Source organism: Globicephala melas, chromosome 2, assembly GCF_963455315.2.
Source record: "Globicephala melas chromosome 2, mGloMel1.2, whole genome shotgun sequence".
Lineage (NCBI taxonomy): Eukaryota > Metazoa > Chordata > Mammalia > Artiodactyla > Delphinidae > Globicephala > Globicephala melas.
In genome coordinates, this window is record NC_083315.2 from 61,032,128 (window position 1) to 61,050,617 (window position 18,490).

The window sequence follows — 18,490 nt, forward strand, 5'->3', positions numbered from 1 at the left end:
TCAGGCCCATTTTTCATATAAGAAAACTAAGGCCCAGAGAAGCTAAATGCTCAGGATCACAGGGTAGAACTAGGTCCTAGACCTGGACCTCTGACTCGGGCCTGGTGCCCATTCCACTGGGTCAGCCAAGAGCAGCACACAGAGCTCCTTTCCTGTGTCAGCTTCTTATTGGGTCTCAGCTTCCCCATCCATGAAATGGGGGCATTAGCCCTTAAACAAGCCTGAGGTCTGAGTCTTCTGAGACAAAGCTATTAGTCTTCTGAGATAAAGCTATTCGGGGTGGAGCCCCCAAAAGTGACCAAAGGGCCTGGCTTTCTGGACAGCCAACATCACTTTACCAAGGGGGAAACTGAGGCTAGAGAGGGGGTCATGGAGACCCCGTGACTTAAGGACAGTGACAGAAAGGAGATCCAGGTATCCCTACTCTGGCTTCAAACGTCCAGAAGGGAACCCTTCCTGCCAAGTCCCGCTGCCCGCCCTACTGCCACACATTTTGCAGAGAAAAAGCTTTCTACAAAGGCGTTTATTTTTCCCAAAATACACCACCAGTTAACAAAGTCCCTCAGAGTCCCATATTTAAATTAGAAATCCCCACATCTTTCATTCCTGGTGAAGGGAGGGATGTCAACAGGAGGACATCAGATCATCAGAAGTTTACTCCACTGGAGGCTGGGGACCGGCCAGAGACAAGCCAGGAAGTGGCTGCCCAGCCCCAGAATAGCACCATGGTGGGAGAGGGGGCTGTCCCTGCCCCCAAGCTCTAGCCAGCGAGGAGAGGCCCCAGGCTTCCCCTGTGCTGCGGCTCTCAGCTTCCCGGGGTCTGTCAGGCCTTGGCTGCCTGCCCCCCTGCTCATGCCTGGAAAGACACTTTGGAAACCATCAGATTCTCCAGTCGTGGTGAGAGGCTTTGCCCCTCTCTCCAGGTTTCTGCCCCCACCCTCTGTTCTGGGTAAGGATTAGGGATGGGATGGGAGTGAGGTATCCAGGGAAATGCGGTACAGAACAGGAGTACAGTAGCGAGCCAGGCAGGAGCCCCTCACAACCACTCTTTCCTCACGGGTTTCCCAGCTGAAGGGCAAGCTCCTTAGGGAGAGGCTTGTCTTCTCACGTGGGGTCCCCAGCACCTAACATAGCGCTGACACCCCACAGATGCTCAGTGAACATTACTTGAGTGGATAAACGAAAGGGAAGTCAGGAAAAGCAGAGGGACAGAAGCTGACCCCAAGGGGGCCCACACAGCCGCCCAGAGACCCAGTGTGACCAGCACGTGCTTCCCGTGGGGAGGGCGGGCAGAAGGTGGGGCTCACAGGGCACAGCCCAGGGCGCCACGGAAGAGACGGGGCCAGGGGAGGTCCTCACGTGTTCCAGCACGTGCACCTGCATGCCTGGGGGAGGGGCCCTGTCTTCACTTAGCAGGACAGGGGAATGGCCAACTTTAGGGACAGAGCAGAAGGAGAAGCTTCTAGACTCGAGGAAATGCTAAGGCTGCAGTGGCCCTGTCAGAGGAGACAGAATTACGGGCAGGTGGGAGAAAAGGCTGAGAAGTGATAATCGGTGACTGTGTATCACATCTTTGAAGAAAAAAGGCAGCCAGCTGGTCCATGTAGCATATCCATTGGAGAAATAAGGCGGCAGGATGATTTATGTATCGTGTCACTGGAGAAATAAGGCAGCAGGATGACTTAGGAATCATGTCCGTCGGAGAAATAAGGCTGCGGGGTGGTCTATGTATCGTGTCCTTTGCAGAACGAGTAGACCCGCTAGAGTAGAAGCCATCCTTTAAGGGCAGAGAAGCCCCCTGCCCAGGGCTCACACTGAGGCCCCAGTGCAGCCGGAGGTGGGAGCCCCGGGGCAGGGCAGCAGCTCCCTGGTCCTCATGGTCAGGCTATTTCTGGTCCATCATCTGCATTTCATGATGGGAAGGAGAAAAAGCGGGGAGAGCATTAAATGCAGGAGTTCTACTGTCGGGAGCGTGCCAGAACCCCAGGGATGTGGTCACATACTCAAGGGGAAGAGTATGTGTGACAGGGCCCAGCAGTCTGACTCGCAGCCCCCTGCATCGAGCACTGCCCTCGAGGCTCAGACACACACACACACACACACACACACACACAGCAGCTGGGCATCAGACAGACCACGAGGGTGCCTGGGGGAGACTGCCCAGTCCTGGCCAGCCTCTTTCTCAATCCCCAGGGGTTCACCCACCCTGCACACAACCCTGCCCTCTGTCTGGCACACTCTTCCCTTCCCAACTCTGCCCCCACACCCTCCCTGTCCTTTGATCCATCTTCTTCACCCCATAGATTCACACCCCTGGCCTCACTCCACTCCCTGACCTGCACGGAGAGTTTAGAAGACGGACCGGGGCCTGTGTGACCCTGCCCCTCCCTCTCCCATCCTTTGGGCTCCATCTGTCCCTGGAAGAGTAGCTCTCCCTTCTGGGGACTGTCTCTGTGCTTGTCCAGCCTGGCCAGAGACCAGGGGGCCAGGCTGCCACACTGGGGAGCAGGGTCAGGCGGCCCCCTGCTCCACACAGCCAGGCTGACGTTTTGATCTCCATCTGCTCGATCCTTCTATGCCTCATTTGGTTCAGGACAACGGGGAGGCGGATAATTTATCTCCATCCCTCCAGACCCCAACACAGGCCTCCACTCCCGCCATGGAACGTTCTACAGCATTCTGAAGGGCTTGCTTTACAGAGCACTTCTGCATTTGGCACCTTGGCATCTCGTAAGGGAGGTGTGACAGGAACCCCCCTGGAAGGTTATGGGCAGAGACTTAAAGCGAGGTCTCCCCTAGGGGGCTCTGTCTTCTGCATGAGGCTGCCTTTCTGAAGACCCCTCACCCAGCTTTTATCATGAATTCTGCACAGGTTTCTGAGGGCCCCACTGCCCCCCACCTCTGGGAGTTTCCTGAGCACAGGGCCTATGTCCTTCCTTCCTTTCTTCCCAAAGAAAAGCTCAATGCAGGGATGAGCCTCCAGGGACTTGGTGAAAGTTTATTTCCTAACAGGGATGACAAGGCAATCTGAAAATTATTTAAGGCTCCATAACCTCTGGCCAAAAATTAAGGTCCCAAGACCTTTGATTTTCTAACTGGAAGCCACTCATTTAATGACAAGTCTGCATAAAGGAATAGTTTGTTCAAAATACACATGCACACAGACACACACACACACACACAGATACACATATATTTATACACAAACACACATACGTAGATGTGGCTCTTGGTTACTTTTAATAAGGAAGAATCTCAAACTAACCTCCAACCAACCACTTGCTAATGTAACTGCTGATGTTACAGTAATCTAAATAATAATGATTGCTAACACTTACTAACCACTGACTATGGACCAGGAACGTGGCTGTCTAGCTGAAAACCACATTTCCTAGCCTCACTTGAGTTAGGAGTCATGTGACTAGGTTCTGACAAATGGATATAAACGGGAGTGACGGGAGCTATTTCTAGTCAAGCCCTAGAAGAAAATGTCCCCTCCCTCTCCTCTTTCCCCCTTACTTCTGGAGGGGCTGTGGGAGCTGCAGCAGCTACTCCGGACCTGGGGCTGGAAGCTTTGAGTGGAAGAAGACAGAAACCAGGTAAGTGGAAGTTGGTTCCAGGGCACCAGGGGCCTTAAGACAACCTCGACTCCTGTCCTGGTTAAGCCTCTATCATATTTGCGTCCTGTGAGAGCAGCGGGGACCTTGGTTTCTCTGCCATTTCAACAGGGGGGAATCGAGGCTGCTCTTCTGGGGAGGGAGCCTCAGGGCAGCAGTGAAGGGTGATAATCACCCCCAACAACAACAACCCTCCCCAGCCTCCTACACACAGGCTCACAAACACACAGATACACAATCTCAAACACCACGTGTCTTTACCTTCTTTGCTTTCAGAGTGTTTCAGAGGCCGCAGGGCTGCAAAAAAAAGGAAGGAGTACACAGTGAGGGGGGCACCGTGAAAAGTGGTGGGGTAGGGTGTTGGGCAGAGGCATAGGAGCCAAGGAAGAAATAAAGGCTAGAAGAACTGGGAGAAGGCAGGAGGGAGAGTCGAGAGGGTGAGGGCAACATCACAGCACCAGAAAAGGGGCCCTCCGCTGCTATCCCAAGTCCCAGCTCCACTCTGGCTTGTCACTCCTCCCCCGGGCCTCAGTTTTCTGCATCTCTATAATGGGAACAACTCCCCGGCCCTCCTAAGAGCTGGAGATGTGAGAGTACGCTGAGCCGGCTCTACAAATAGGGTGAAGTGAGGCACTGAAGAGGCTGCAAGTGTCCCCTGGTGGGCCTGGAATCGTGCAGAACTGGGACCCAGTGCTCTCTAAGCCTCCCTCTTCTCCCCACTCCCTCCCTTCTGCCAATTATACCTGCCTCCGAGCATGAAAAATGAGGCCTGATCCCAGGGCTGTCTCCACACTGGCCACACCCGGGGACACCAAAGGCAGAGAATTAATTGACATAATTTACAGCAGTCCCCAGGGGTCCATTTCCTGCCCTTCCTTCTGCGGGTGTTGGGGGGAAGCTGTGTCAACTGGCACCATCCCAAATGGCTCAGTGGGAACCTGCCTCCCCCAGCTAAGAAGCCCAGGGAAGAGAAGGCAGTGAGGCCTCCAGCCCCCGCTGGGCTCCAGGCTCGTGCCATGCCCTTTGCAAAGTCACTCGAGATAGCTTCAAAATGGCCCTCTGGGGCCATCAGGGCAGGACGACATTTTACAGATGAGAAACTGAAGCCCAGAGGAACAAAGCACTTTGACCAAAGTCACACAGCCTCTAAGCAGAGTGGGACTGTGTCAGGCGGATAATACCGTCCTAATAACAGGCCTGCAAAGTATGGAGCCCTTACAGGCACCAGGTATGACACTAGGCCCTTTAGATACATGATCTCATTGAATTTAACCCACAGAACCTATGAAGGGAGCAGTTAGGAGGAGACTGAGACCCAGAGAGGCAAAGTGACTTGCTCAAGGCCACTCAGCTTATATGAGCTGGAGCTGGAACTAAAACCCAGGCTGCCCTGTCTCCTGAGCCCTCACTCTACCCCTAGGAAGCCACCAGCCTCCACAGTGCAGGTCCCTCAGGGTTGAGTAGCCTGGTAGGCGGGTAAAGGCAGAGGCAGGAGACACGAAGCAGCACCGGGAGACCTGCCTGAGGTCTAACACTGAGCAAAGACAGACGCACCTAGGTTGGGAGGCCTCAGTGCCCGGGACACACTTCATTCAAACCTTCAAGTGAACGTGGTCCCTCCAGACGCTGGAGTCCTCTCCCCTGTTCAGTGCCAGCTCTTAGCTCAGACTTACCCGTCTTAGATCCTTCTCCATCCCCATCCTGGTCCTCAGCGCCTGGAAGAGTGAACCAAAACTTCCTCAGCCCCACTTTCATCATTGAACTTCTGCTCCCGGGAGCACGGGAGCAGGTAAATGGGGCTGAGCAGGCCTGGTCTGTGGTCCAAATGCTGGACACAGGGTCAGAGACCGGCACAGAGCAGAGTGCTGTGGCAGGACGAAAGGGACCCCAGCCTGGAGCCCGCCGCTCACCTGGCCAAGGACCACCTACTTGCCCCTCCACCATCCACCAGCCCCATCACCCACCGTCCACTCGCCCACCAACCCAGTCAACCACCACCTCCAACGTGCATACCCACCCGTCTATGGTTCCTCATCCTTCCGCAGCCTGCCCAGCCACCTGCCACACAGGCAGCCACCCACCTGTTCCAACTGACCAGTCTCCTCTCCGTTCATATATGCTCTCCTTCCTGACACCCAGTCATCTCCCACCCCTCACCATCTACCTTCATGTTCAGCCACATACCACCCACCAGGGTCAACTCACCCACTCACCAATGTCCACTCACTCACCCAACACTCACTAGAGTCAACTTACCTATCAAGGTCAAACCACCTACCTATCAAGGTCAAACCACCTACCTATCAATGTCGACTCACCACCTACCAATCACCAAAGTCAACTCCTACTGACCCCCCAGCCCAAGCAAACAGCAGCTGCTTCAGACTCTGCCCCACCTGGAGGCAGACACACCCTCTCACGGTGACACGCAAACCCACGAAGCATTCACGCTTGTGCTACGCGAGTTCCATGTGCTTTCACTCACAGACACTCCCATGTGACATAGGCTCTCACAGTCACGCTTGTTTGCACAGACACATCCATCCCCTTGTCACACATCCACCACTCACTCCCAGTCACACTCATATCCACACTCATCCTGCCATGTCTGCACACTCACAGGCAGGCTCACACCTGTTTACAACACATGTTCGGCCTCAAGATCACACACACACACAGTCTAGCTGCATTTGCACACCCACACTCATTCTGTCACTGGAAAGTGACACTCATGTTGATGTCACAGACACACTAACATACCCAGAGACACACACACGCACACCCCCCTCTCTCACTCACCTGCATTCTCTTCCTCACAGCTCTGTTTGATCTTTCTCCAGCACACGAAGGCCAGGGCTACCAACAGTGCGACGAGACAGACAGAGAGCCCCACGGTCACCCACAGGGCCTCAGGGGGGAATGTCATGGGCTGCCCTGGGAGGGGAGATGGGGAGAATGGAGAGAGACTGTCATGCCTGGCCCCCAGTGGCCCTGAGGACAGCCCCTCTGCCTCCAAGGTGTGAACAGGGGCTCCTACCCTCACTGGGCCCCGACACCATGAAGAGAGCTTACTTAAGTTCCCGGGCCCCTTCCCTGCCCAACCATACACCCTCTAAACCCTGACGGCCGTGGCTGCCGTGGACATGCCTCAACCTGGGTGGGCTGAAGAGTCTGTGGTTGATGATGCTCAAGAACCTTCCATGGCTCCCTACTGACATGAGAATAGTGCTTCAGTCTTCTTCTTTGTAATTCCACTGCTCCAGCCAAACTGGTATCCTAACCATTCTCTGCAGAGGCTCCTTCCAGCCCCCTCACCATGGCTGTCAGTTTCCTCTACCTAAAAACTGCTCCCTAACTCCCCATCTAGCTTACGATTCCTCCTCGGGAGGCCCTCCCTGATTACCCCAGTCCCACCTGGTGATACCCCCCCATGTTATAGATCAGGAGTTGGCAAACTACAGCCCGTGGGCCAAATCTGGCCTGTGGCCTGTTTTTGTACAACCCTTGAGTTAATGAATAGTTTTACATTTGTAAAGGGTTACCAACAAAAGGAGAGGCAGCAGCAGCAGTAGCAACAAAGACGGTATGTGGCCCACAAAACCTAAAATATACATTATCCAGCCCTTGACAGAAGATGTTTGCAGATTCCCGTGTAAAGATGAGGGCGGACACTGAGGGTGCCAGAGTGAAGGCTCTGGGTTTACCCAAGAGGAAGAGACTTGCCAGGGGAATGTTTCTGTGAAACGCTGAGGGCAGAGGGAAGGAGTTGAGCCACCCTCGCCTGGGTCAGGGCCAGCAGCTGTTCTGAGCACACCATCCTCCAGCCCAGTCCCAGGACCCACGCGGGGTCCTGAGCAGAGGCCCTGGAGACGACAAATCTAACAAAAGCCAGGGGGAAGGCAGCTCCTGCAGAAGGTGCTGTCAGAGCAGACAGCAGCGCCATGAACCCTTGGGCAGTAGAGACCGTGGCACAGATGCAGGGATTTGCAGCCAATGTCACTTTCAACGGGCGTGGCTGGCAACGCTGCCGCTCTGGACATTGGCAGCAAAGGGACCCATCACCCTGGTGAGCAGGAGCAGGGGAGGAGGACAGGAGCTGATACGAGGGGCCTGGAGGGTCAGTCCCTGAAGCTCATGGAAGAGACCTCTGGGAATCCCAGGGTGAGGCCCCTGCAGGAAAGCAGAGTCACGGAAGTACCCAGGAGGAGGGGCTCTTGCTATGGCCACCCTCAGGCTGGTGTTGGTGCCTGGAGCGCAGGTCAGACTTGCCCTCAGCCCACCAGTCAAGGACAGAGCGGGGCTCAGACCTGCATCTCCAGGTTCCACGTCCAGTGTTTGCTCCATAAAGCCCCCTCCACATACAGCACCCCCACGAGCGGGAGAGACCAGGCTGGAAGACTGAAAGTCTCAATCCCAGAGTGTTTAACAAGGCTCAAAGCTGCCTGAAGCAAAATACAGGCCAAGGGCTCCAAAGTAGGCCAGTTTTGCTCTCACAAAAACAGGAGGCTGGGTGGTGGGGAGGAGAGAAAATTAGGCTGAGAGGCTAAAAGTTGGATTCTGGTTCCGGTTCATCTGCTCACGGCAGGCTGCCGGAGCCAAGGTCCACAGACCCCCATGTTTGAGTTTAGAGGGGCCACAAACCCTCAAAACTTAAATGCAAGTGACTGCATATATTATCATGCATCCAATTTTCAGAGAGGTGTCTAATCACCGAAAGAGTCAGAGCCACTGTGCTAGCCTGTGGCCTTGGGAAAGTTCTCTCTTCTCTCTGGATTCCAGTTTCCTCATCTGTGAAATGAAAGCACTTTAAATGTCAGCTACTGAGATTTTCAATAAAGATTTTTCTCTTAGGTGGGGTAAATGTCCCCAGTGTGCAGGAAAGGAGGATGGCAGCTGACATGAGAGGCCAGTCCACGAAGCACATTGAAGAAACCCCTGGGGATCCCAGGGTGGGGCTCCTGCAACAAAGCATGGAGCAGAGCCACAGAAGTACCCAGGAGGAGGGGCTCTTGCTATGTCCACCTCTAGGCTGTTGTTGGTGCCTGGAGCACAGGTCAGCCTTGCCCTCATCCCACCGGTCAAGGACAGAGTAGGGCTCAGACCTGCATCTTCAGGTACATGAGTACAACCACATTTATATTCACAAGCCCTTTCTACACGGTGTGGCGAATATCCAGTTCAGCTCAGTGTGCAAATTATCACAGAGTTCACCAATCCTTCAAGGTCCCCTCAACTCCCACCTGTCCCTAGAGACTTCTCCTGAAACTCCAGCCCATTCTGACCACCGCCCCCCTTCTCTGAAAGCTTCACCTTCTCTGTCAATCCTGCTCTATCTAATATTTCTGATTCTCTCCTGTGGATACATCAGACCATATACTGTTCTCTAAAAGGTCAAAGAGACCCCTCGGGACATCCAACAGCCCAGGGCAGTGACTCCTCCACGGAAAGCACAGACCTGAGGGTCTCCAGAAAGAGGGTGGGATCAATCTTGGGGAGGGGGTGGGCAGAGGGAACACAGCCTTGCCAGAAGGAAAACCCTAAAAGAGAAGGAGGAATGAGCCTGAATTTCTAGAAGGCAAGTGTGATGGGCACTGACTCTGAGCTTGCAGAAGTAAAGGCCACGTAATGTCCATGTAAGTGGGGGCAACAGGAAGATAGAATAAGTCTGTGAGTCCAGAGGCTTATGCAGAAACTGGCCACCAGGGGGGTTAGGACTTGCATGGGCTGTGGGTCGGGTGGAAGTCATAGAAGAGAAAATAGGAGAACCAGATGGACAGAACGTGCTGTCCTGACCCCAGAGAATGCAGGGAGACCCCTGGGAAAGCTTAGTTGGCCCATGAGGAGGGACAGAGGAGCCAGAATGAGGTCCAAACAAGGATTAAGACTGCCTCTCCTGGCCTGAGTGTGGGCCTGAGCCCGCTTCACCTGAGTGCCACTCAGGTGGGCACTAAAGGAAGGGAAGTGTGTCTGGGCTAGGACCCCAAAACCAGAGATGGTGGCAACTGCCACAGGGGCGGCGTTGATCTAGTGTTTGACCACATGGGGGCAGCAGAGAGAGCCGGCTGTTTCAAAGGCTGCCTGGGTCCCGCTCAACTCCATCAGGAGAGCTGACATTGATGGGGTGAGGGGTATGGCCACCTGGAGAGGCCCAGCCGTCTCTCAGGGCCTTGCAGTCAGATGGTGCCCAGCATCAGATGGTGATGTAGCAACACCTTCCCAGCACTTGGAGAGGTTCCCGTAGGAAAGCACTCCAGAGCCATGCCTCGTGGCTGCTGCAGAACTCCCGCCCATACCTCCAGATCCAGGCAGGTGCTCAGTTCCCTGCACAAGAAGCACAAGTACCACCTAAGACACTCTTAGAAGGGCAAACACTACAAATGATTCCTATCAGCTCGATAAAGCAAGTCCCTTAAGGACTTCTTGGAGTAGAGTCTGAAACACCTGAAATGTATGAAAATGTTTTAAGTCTTCTGACCACCCAAGCCTACCTAAATTCCAGCTCAGGGTCCAGATAAAAGGCAACGGCCCCCTCTATCCCTCCCCAGCTGTTCGTCTGCCCCTACCTGTGATGGTGACAGAGCCATGAGCGTCCTGCTGCAGCACGGGGTTGCGCACCAGGCAGCTGTAGGTGCCATTAGCACCCAACACCACCCTCAGGACACTGCGCACGTCGAACAAGCCCTGCTCGTTAGCCATCTGAGACGTGGTTACATTGCCGGTCAAGGGCGCACCCTGCCCATCCTGCCAGAGCACTTCGGCCTCGGGGTAGCCCCGGTAGCTGGAGCACGTGATGGTCACCGTGTCCCCGGGCCGCAGGTCCTTGTTGGGCTCCAGGGTCATGCTGGGCTTTGAGTAGGGGGCTGGAAGAGAGCAGAGGGTAGAGGGCAGAGGTCAACGTAAGGCAAGGGCAGCGGGACACAGTGGAGGGGAAAGGTGCCTGGGGCTGTGAGGACACGGGTCAGCCCTGGGTCAGTGGGTAAAGGGGCTGCGGGAAGTATGAGGAGTGTGCCAAAGGGAGGGGACCCCCTCCCCTTCGCGGCTCTCACCTGCCACCTGCAGGCTGACCGCGGCGCTGCCGAAGTCCCGGATGCTCACGAAGCAGGTGAAGCTGCCCTCATCAGCCACGCGCACGCGCTGCAGCCTCAGGGACGCGTTGCCCTGAGCCAGCAGGTCTGGGAAGAGCGCAGTGCGATTGGCATAGGCGCTGCCCTGGTCGCGGCCCTCGGCGAAGCTGTGCACCAGCTGTTTGGTGTCTGTCAGCTGCCAGATGAGGTTGAGCTGTGCCAGGCTGAAGCCGGGCTCGGGCAAGAAGGAGCAGCGCAGGGTGGCGTCAGTGCCCACGAGGGCTACCACGGGGTCTTCGGGAACCTGGACTTCCACAGCACCTGAGGGCGAGGTTGGAGCGGCAGGCAGTGAGGAGGGGCGCCGACACTCTGGGCTACCACCCCCCAGCATCCTGCTCCTCCATCAACCCCCAGGTCCCTTTCCATCTTCCCATTTTCTCCCCAGACCTAAAAACAGATTAAGTCTCAGCACTTCAAGACGTGGAGTCTCCCTAATCTTCTGACAAGAATCACAGCAGTTTGGCCTTGGCCTGAAAAGGTCCATCCCCGGGGGGAGTGGGGGAGGGGGGGACCCGGCCTAGAGCAGCCTCCAGCCCTAGCAAAACTCCCCTTTCCACCAGGATCCATTTCCCTCTCCTATCCTTCCACTCTCTTCTGAGATCTGAATGCTTCTCCATTCTCTCCAGAGGTTTCCAGAGCCCTGGAATCAGGGGACCCAGAGAGCTGAGAGGACCTGTAATCATCACCCTCACCCACTCCCACCACGGTTAGATTGCCGCCTATGCACCCTGTTTATCTTTTCCGTTATTGTTATTAGGCATCTCACTGTTCCGAGAGACTGAAGGTATGGAGCTAGATTCAGATACCGTGACCCCTGCACACAGGACCACCACCACCCCCAGGGGGACATTTAAGAAAACAAAACAAAAACCTGTGGGGTTTCTATGCGGTGTAATGGTGACAGAGCCATGAGTGTCCTGCTGCAGCACGGGGTTGCGCACCAGGCAGCTGTAGGTGCCATTAGTGCCCAACACCACCCTCAGGACACTGCGCACGTCGAACAAGCCCTGCTCCTTAGCCGTCTGCGACGTGGTTACGTTGCCGGTCAAGGGCGCACCCTGCCCATCCTGCCAGAACACTTCGGCCTTGGGGTAGCCCCGGTAGCTGGAGCACGTGATGGTCACCGTGTCCCCGGGCCTCAGGTCCTTGTTGGGATCCAGGGTCATGCTGGGCTTTGAGTAGGGGGCTGGAGGGGAGCAGAGGGTAGAGGGCAGAGGTCAACGTAAGGCAAGGGCAGCGGGACACAGTGGAGGGGAAAGGTGCCTGGGGCTGTGAGGTCACGGGTCAGCCCTGGGTCAGTGGGTAAAGGGGTTGCGGGAAGTATGAGGGGTGTGCCAAAGGGAGGGCACACACACCCCCTTCGCGGCTCTCACCTGCCACCTGCAGGCTGACCGCAGCGCTGCCGCTGCCAAAGTCCCGGATATTCAGAAAGCAGGTGAAGCTGCCCTCATCAGCCACGCGCACGCGCTGCAGCCTCAGGGACGCGTTGCCCTGAGCCAGCAGGTCTGGGAAGAGCGCAGTGCGATTGGCATAGGCGCTGCCCTGGTCGCGGCCCTCGGCGAAGCTGTGCACCAGCTGTTTGGTGTCTGTCAGCTGCCAGATGAGGTTGAGCTGCGCCACGCTGAAGCCGGGCTCAGGCAAGAAGGAGCAGCGCAGGGTGGCGTCAGTGCCCACGAGGGCCACCACGGGGTCTTCAGGGATCCGGACTTCCACTGCGGCGCCTGGGGATGCGGTTGGTGGGGTGGGACGGTGAGGAGGGGCCGGGACACTCCGGGCCTCCCTAGTCCCCCTCCCCTTCCGGGTTAACTTCAGGCCCTGTCCACTCCCTTTTTTTTTTTAAGGCCTAAGAGTTTATTACCTTTGGTTCTAATTCAATCAGCAGGAATATAGTAAGCACCCACTATGCCAGGGGTAAGAGTTAGGAATGCCACGGAGAACAACACCAAGGTAACACCCCTACAGAGCTTACGTCTTAGCGGGAGAGAGGGACAAACTAGCACACAAATTCTTATTAGTATATGATTGGGGTATGAAGGAAGAAAGCAAGCCAATGGATAGAAAGCAAGGAGGTAGCTTTTCAAAACTCTGGCAGGTATTTTACACCTGTCTGTGCTGGTTGCATTTCCCAAATATATATTATCTTTATAAATTGTAAAAAGGGAGTCTTAAAAAAGTATGCACCAAAATGTTATTAGTGGTTTTCTCTGGATGAGAAAGAATCACAAGTGCTTTTTCATTTTTCTTTTCCTAAATACACATGATTAGTTTTTATGCAAGAAAGAAAGAATACCCATGCATTTAAATATGGTGGTGAGCCACTTTCTCCATAAGGAGATATTAAGCTGAGATTGAAAGGGAATGAAAAAAGAGTATGACATAACCAGAGAAAAGCCCGGTGGGTCAGGTTCCCTTGCTCCTACCCCTGCCCTGCAGCCTCCCACCCAGTCACCTCTGCCTCCAGTCCAGCTCTTCTTTTAGAGCCCTGGAAAATTAAGTAGGGGTTCCTGATAGCTTTTCTTGTGGTGAGATGTGTCCCCTGGCCTGGCACTGCCATTCTTGGGTAATGGTTAGATTGTGTGCTTTGGGCACCAGCAAAGCAGGCACACTCAAAAAGTGTGAAGATAGGGCTTCCCTGGTGGCGCAGTGGTTGAGAGTCCGCCTGCCGATGCAGGGGACACGGGTTCGTGCCCCGGTCCGGGAAGATCCCACATGCCGCGGAGTGGCTAGGCCTGTGAGCCATGGCCACTGAGCCTGCGCATCCGGAGCCTGTGCTCCGCAATGGGAGAGGCCCGCGTACCGCAAAAAAACAAAAAAAAAAGTGTGAAGATCAAACAGTCTCGAAACAAAGCTAACTGAATACTGCACTCATTAAAGGTTTCTCACACTTAGAAAAATAGCATTTTATAGTTAGTATTTTCATCATGAATAACATACAGGTAGTGGGTATCATCATCTTTGCAGTGTGTAGTGATCTCTAAAGGTCTTAAGTGGGCATTGGATCTCTTGCCACAATGCCAGGTGCCACAGGCCAGCTCTCCAGTTGGAGACCAACAGGGTGCCCCTTGTATCGGGCATTTGGGGGATGAAACCGGAGGAATCACCCAGACAAACCCCTTTGTCTGAAGAAATCAAAGGATCAATAGCTCTGGGTAAAGCGGTGCTTCCTCTTTCCGACCACCAGATGGCACCAGACACTCAACTTTGTCTACCCCTTGGCGGGAGAAGGCAAACTCTCCCTTAGAGCAGAAACTGATTAGGATTTGAATTATGATGATGTTGTTATTAAAGTAGCTGCCATTATTGAATGCTAACTCTGTGCCAAGAACTGTGTGGGAAGATTTACACACCTGCTATGTGGCTGGCATCCATCTTGGCCCTGGAGACACATCCTGCTCTTTGAGCAGAGCAGGCAATCAGCAAGCAAACATATAATATGTCAGGTGGAGATAAATGTTGGGAAGAAGCATGAAGTAAGGTCAGGGAAAGGGAGGGAAGATGAACTATTTTATACAAGGTAGCCAGGAAAGCCTGGGGAAGGTGGCATTTGAGCAAAGGCTTGAATGAAATAAGGGATCAAGTCATGCAGACATTCGGGGGCACAAAGTTTCAGGCAGAGGGAACAGTATGTGCAAAGGCCCTGGGGAGGAAGCACACATACAGTTTGTTCGAGAAACAGCGTTATCACATTTAGTGCTCACATTACCATTTTACAGAAGAGAAAACAGAGTCTAAAAAATGTAAAGTAAGTTGCCTGTTGGATCCCAGAGGTAGGAATGAGGTGGGCAGGGCAGAGAGGAGATTGGGAGGAGGTTAGCCAAAACCTCCCCAGCCCTGCTAGACAGAGAGGCTTGGTGGGAATGGTCCCCTCCTCCCCCACTTCCAGGCCCCACTCTGCTCCCCTCACCTGCGAGGCAGAACCACAGCACTCCCAGGGCAGTGGCCACACGCATACCCGTGCTGCCCGGTCCACACAGCATCTTCCCGTGAGGCAGCTGACAGCTGGGCTCTCCGTGGTGGAAGGCTGCCCCTGCCTGTGAGGAAGAGGAAGTGAGCCCTTTGTCTCAAAACGTCCTCCCCAGGCCCTCTCTCACCTCATCTCCCCTAGACCAGCTTGGTGGAAGGCTGCAACTGCCCGCTCGGAGGTCCTCCCTCCTATACCCGCACAAGGCTCCCTGCTGAGGGATATTTTGAGAGATGCTGGCAGGAGGGAAGTGAGTCACTGGGGAGGCTGGATCAGGGGAGCAGGGCAGTGGGCAGCTGGGACCCACCCCTTCTAAGATGTTGGTATGCAAACAAAAGGAGGGAGAGGTAAGGCAGCTAGTAAAGGCAAGTCTGTCTGCTCAGGCCAAGGATGTACACGGACTGGTTTGGCTCAAGACAACAGCTGGTAGGGGAGAATAAGACTTAGAGATTGGCTAAGAGGTTGAAAGTTTATCCTAAAGGCAGCTGGGAGCCACTGAAGGTTCTGGAATAGAGGAAAGGATATGGTCAGAGCTGCGGTTCCTAAAGATTACTCTGACAGCTGTGCAGGATAAATGAGAAAAGCTGGACAGACGAGACAAAGCAGGTCTGGGAGAAAGCGACAGCATGGTAGGACAGGGGAGAGAGAGAGGGAGCAGTCAGGGTGTCCATGGTTTTGAGCCCAGTGACCAGGTGGGACACTCACGGAGACAGAGAATGTGGAAGGGTTCGTTGTAGGGCACGTACAGTGAGCAGTGTTTGTGCAGGAACTTCCAGGTGAGACTTCTAGAAGGCAGCCTGGTATATGAGTACGGGGCTGAAGGGAAAGGACACTGGCTAGTTTAACCTGTGTGTAGTGAGTGCCCAAGACCGATCAGAAATGGACGAGGCCTGGACTGGGGCTGACCCCCCAAGCGGAGTCAGGACTGAGTGAGGTATTTCTGTGACTACACGTCAGACCTGAGCCAGGGAGGCCCAGACCTCCCCGGGTCCAGCCCCGCTCCTGGTCCTGGCTGCCCTTCTGCCCGCCCCCAGCCCCACCAAGCTGTCCGCCTGCTCCCTGTGTCCCACAGCTGCTGCCTGATTGTTCGCGCCACCTCCTGACCAAACGACGTCACCAGGGTCGATTCATGATATCCAATACGATTTCACAAAAATATAAAAGGTTTCACATTCTCCAAAACCACCCAGGGAGCCGGGCTGCCTGACTTGGTCCCATTCTGCAAGAAGAAAACAATTAAAGCCCAGATAAGGGAGGGGGCTTCGTTAGTGTGATGTAATTTGCCAGAGAGCACAGATGAGAACGGTTCGAGTTCCCCACCTCCTGACACACCTCTCTGCCCTTTCAGGGAGCAAATGTCATCAACAGCCATTATCATCAATTCCAGTCAGAGGCACCCAGCCTCAACCCTCCCAGTCCCAGCCTAGCACCCCACTCCCCACCCCCCCCCACACACACACACCCAGCAGCTGAGCTGAGGGAGTCCCTTAGCCAAGCCGGGTGCATCCTGCCCAGTACATCCTCCACCCCCAGCTGTCCGCGGCAGGGAAGCCCTGAGCAGCCACTTCCTTCCCAGACACTTCCGGTCCAAACCTGGCGGCCTCAAAGCCTTGCCACCTGCTGAGTCAGCAGCCTTCACGCTCCATTCATAAAGTCACCCTTGGCGGGCACCACATCCTGCCTACAAGGGCCACCACGGCCCAGAGGAAGTGCTGGCAGGCAGCGGCCTGCCATGCTTGCCTGCCCACTGAAGGAATCACAGGGACTAAGGTTAAGAAACTCCCAGATTCCGAGTCTCCCTTCCTTTCTTTCACCCCCAGACAGAACCAAGGCCTGTCCTTCCTGGGCCTCCCTCACCCTTCCCACTGCTGCCCATGCCCACCGTTTCCCACCCTCACCTGTGCGGCCAGCACTCCTGTGATCCTCCTGGGACCCTCCAGTCCATCCCTGACAACCCCACATTTTACATGTCTCCTCTTAGGACCTGAGGTAGGAATCTGCTCACATCCTTCCCCCACAGGCACCTCTCATGGTTCCCTATTTACCGCGGGAGTAAGCCCACACGCCTCTGCCTGGTACTCAAGACCTTTCTTATGACTTCTCCTTCATCCATCAAGCTAATTCCTGCCACTGGGTTGTACTTGCCAGGGTCGCTTGGGACTGCCTGCCACCTCCACGAATGTGGGGAGGTCAGGGAGCACCTCTCTTCCGACCAGACCTATCAGGTTCCCCAAGGGCCGAGCTGTCCTTCCCTTCAGAGGGAGGATGAGAGGTTCGCAGGGCATTGGATTTGCTCCCTTCAACTCCCTTCCTAGACTCTGGACTCAGGGAAGTTCCCACTCTCGTGCTTTCCCTGGGGAGAAGCCCTTGACACACCAGAACCGAGGACACCAAGAGACTCCCACCCCGATAGCTGGGCTCCCAGAGCTGAAGGCAGGAGGGAGAAACACATCTCAGAGACAAGATGTTGCCAGGGAATGAGAGCATGGCCTGTGACCAGTGGGACAGATGGGCTGCCTAGTACGCAGAGCCCCATGGAGACACACAGACCTCACGCTGCATTCATACCACGCTGCCCACCTTTTCTACAAAGGGGAATTGTCATCCCCAGGCAGGACCTGCCCTGGAGTCAGCAATGTACTGCCCCTCCCAGTGAGTCAGCAGACGGTTCTTCCTCCCCACCCCACCCCACCCCGCCGAATGCGGGAACTCCACGGAACCCTGCCAGGAAAGACCCCAGGGTGCCTTGGCTTTCCCAGAGGAGCAGGAGTGAGGGGGCCAGGCCACCCTTGGCCTGAGGGTACAGTAAGTGCATCCAACCTCAGCAGAGGTGGAGCCACAGGGAAGCTCCCAAGAGATGACCCAAGATGTACCCCCATAAAGCCAAAACCAAAGATCAAGGGCTGAGGCTGGGCTCTTTACCAAGATGCCCTGGACCTGGGGATATCCAAGAGGAACTCCTTGCCCCTACCATGACCACCAATAGCACCCCATATTCTCTTAACCCCCTGCCTCTTCCCAATTCCTGCAGGGGCTGCTTGGATAACATTTCCCACGGAGAGGACAAGAAGGGTCAAGCCACATAACCGGTGTCAATCTTTGCTAGCCGGCATAGGACAGAAGCACAGCTTCTGAAAACAACAGTTAAGCCCCTGGATCCAGCTATGCCTGAAGCAAGCTGTACACCTACACTGCCCAGATACTTGAGCCAATCATTTTCCGCCCCCCTCAGGCCAGTTTGAGCTAAGTTTCTATTACCTGCAATTGAAGGAGTCCTTGAATATACATTCATTTGTGTATTTCGTTATTCACTTAACTATTCACCAAGTGCCTGGTAGGCAGGCACTGGGAACAGAGGACTAAGCTGCGTCTGTCTTGCATCAATAGGGAAGTGCACAGAAATCACCTCAGTTCCCTACAGAGTGCTGTTTCAGATACAGTGAGGGCGATTTGGAGGCACCTCTGAGATGTGATAACCCTAAAGGCGAGTGCTGACAAATGATGAGCAGCTCCGCAGGTAGACAGGCTGGGAAAGGTGGTCTCTCCCCAGCCCCAAGAGACCTGTCTTCCTGGCACTGCTTATCTGCCTCTCAGCCAGATCTCTTTGAAACAGTAAAAAGCAAGCCCAAAGTTTGGGTTCCAGTCCCACTTCTGACACTTTGCTGTGCAGTCTTAATAGGTGACTTCCCCTCTCTGAGCTCCATGTTCCCATCTGTAAAAGAAAAAACGCTTTACTGGATGCTAATGGAACTTCATTAGTACGTTAAGCCTTCATGTACTCTATCCTT

At 54.7% G+C, this 18,490-nt stretch overlaps 1 protein-coding gene across 2 annotated transcripts in view; it reads right to left on the minus strand.

Annotated features, from left to right (window-relative positions):
• Nucleotides 1–518: 518 nt before the first annotated feature.
• The window catches only part of CD276 (CD276 molecule), a 30,002-nt gene continuing 12,030 nt past the window's right edge, over nt 519–18,490 (minus strand). The window contains exons 1-10 of one of the 2 annotated variants that reach the window (XM_060294013.1): nt 15,799–16,091; nt 14,646–14,772; nt 12,115–12,462; nt 11,613–11,927; nt 10,664–11,002; nt 10,181–10,477; nt 6,417–6,551; nt 5,291–5,332; nt 3,879–3,914; nt 519–1,903 (exon numbers count right to left, since the gene is read on the minus strand). In XM_060294013.1, coding sequence (XP_060149996.1) covers nt 1,881–1,903; nt 3,879–3,914; nt 5,291–5,332; nt 6,417–6,551; nt 10,181–10,477; nt 10,664–11,002; nt 11,613–11,927; nt 12,115–12,462; nt 14,646–14,718 — 1,608 coding nt within the window. In that variant the 5' untranslated portion in view covers nt 14,719–14,772; nt 15,799–16,091 and the 3' untranslated portion in view covers nt 519–1,880. Of the gene's footprint in view, nt 1,904–3,878; nt 3,915–5,290; nt 5,333–6,416; nt 6,552–10,180; nt 10,478–10,663; nt 11,003–11,612; nt 11,928–12,114; nt 12,463–14,645; nt 14,773–15,798; nt 16,092–18,490 lie in introns of those variants that run through there. The other variant, XM_030875028.2, reaches the window with a different exon arrangement.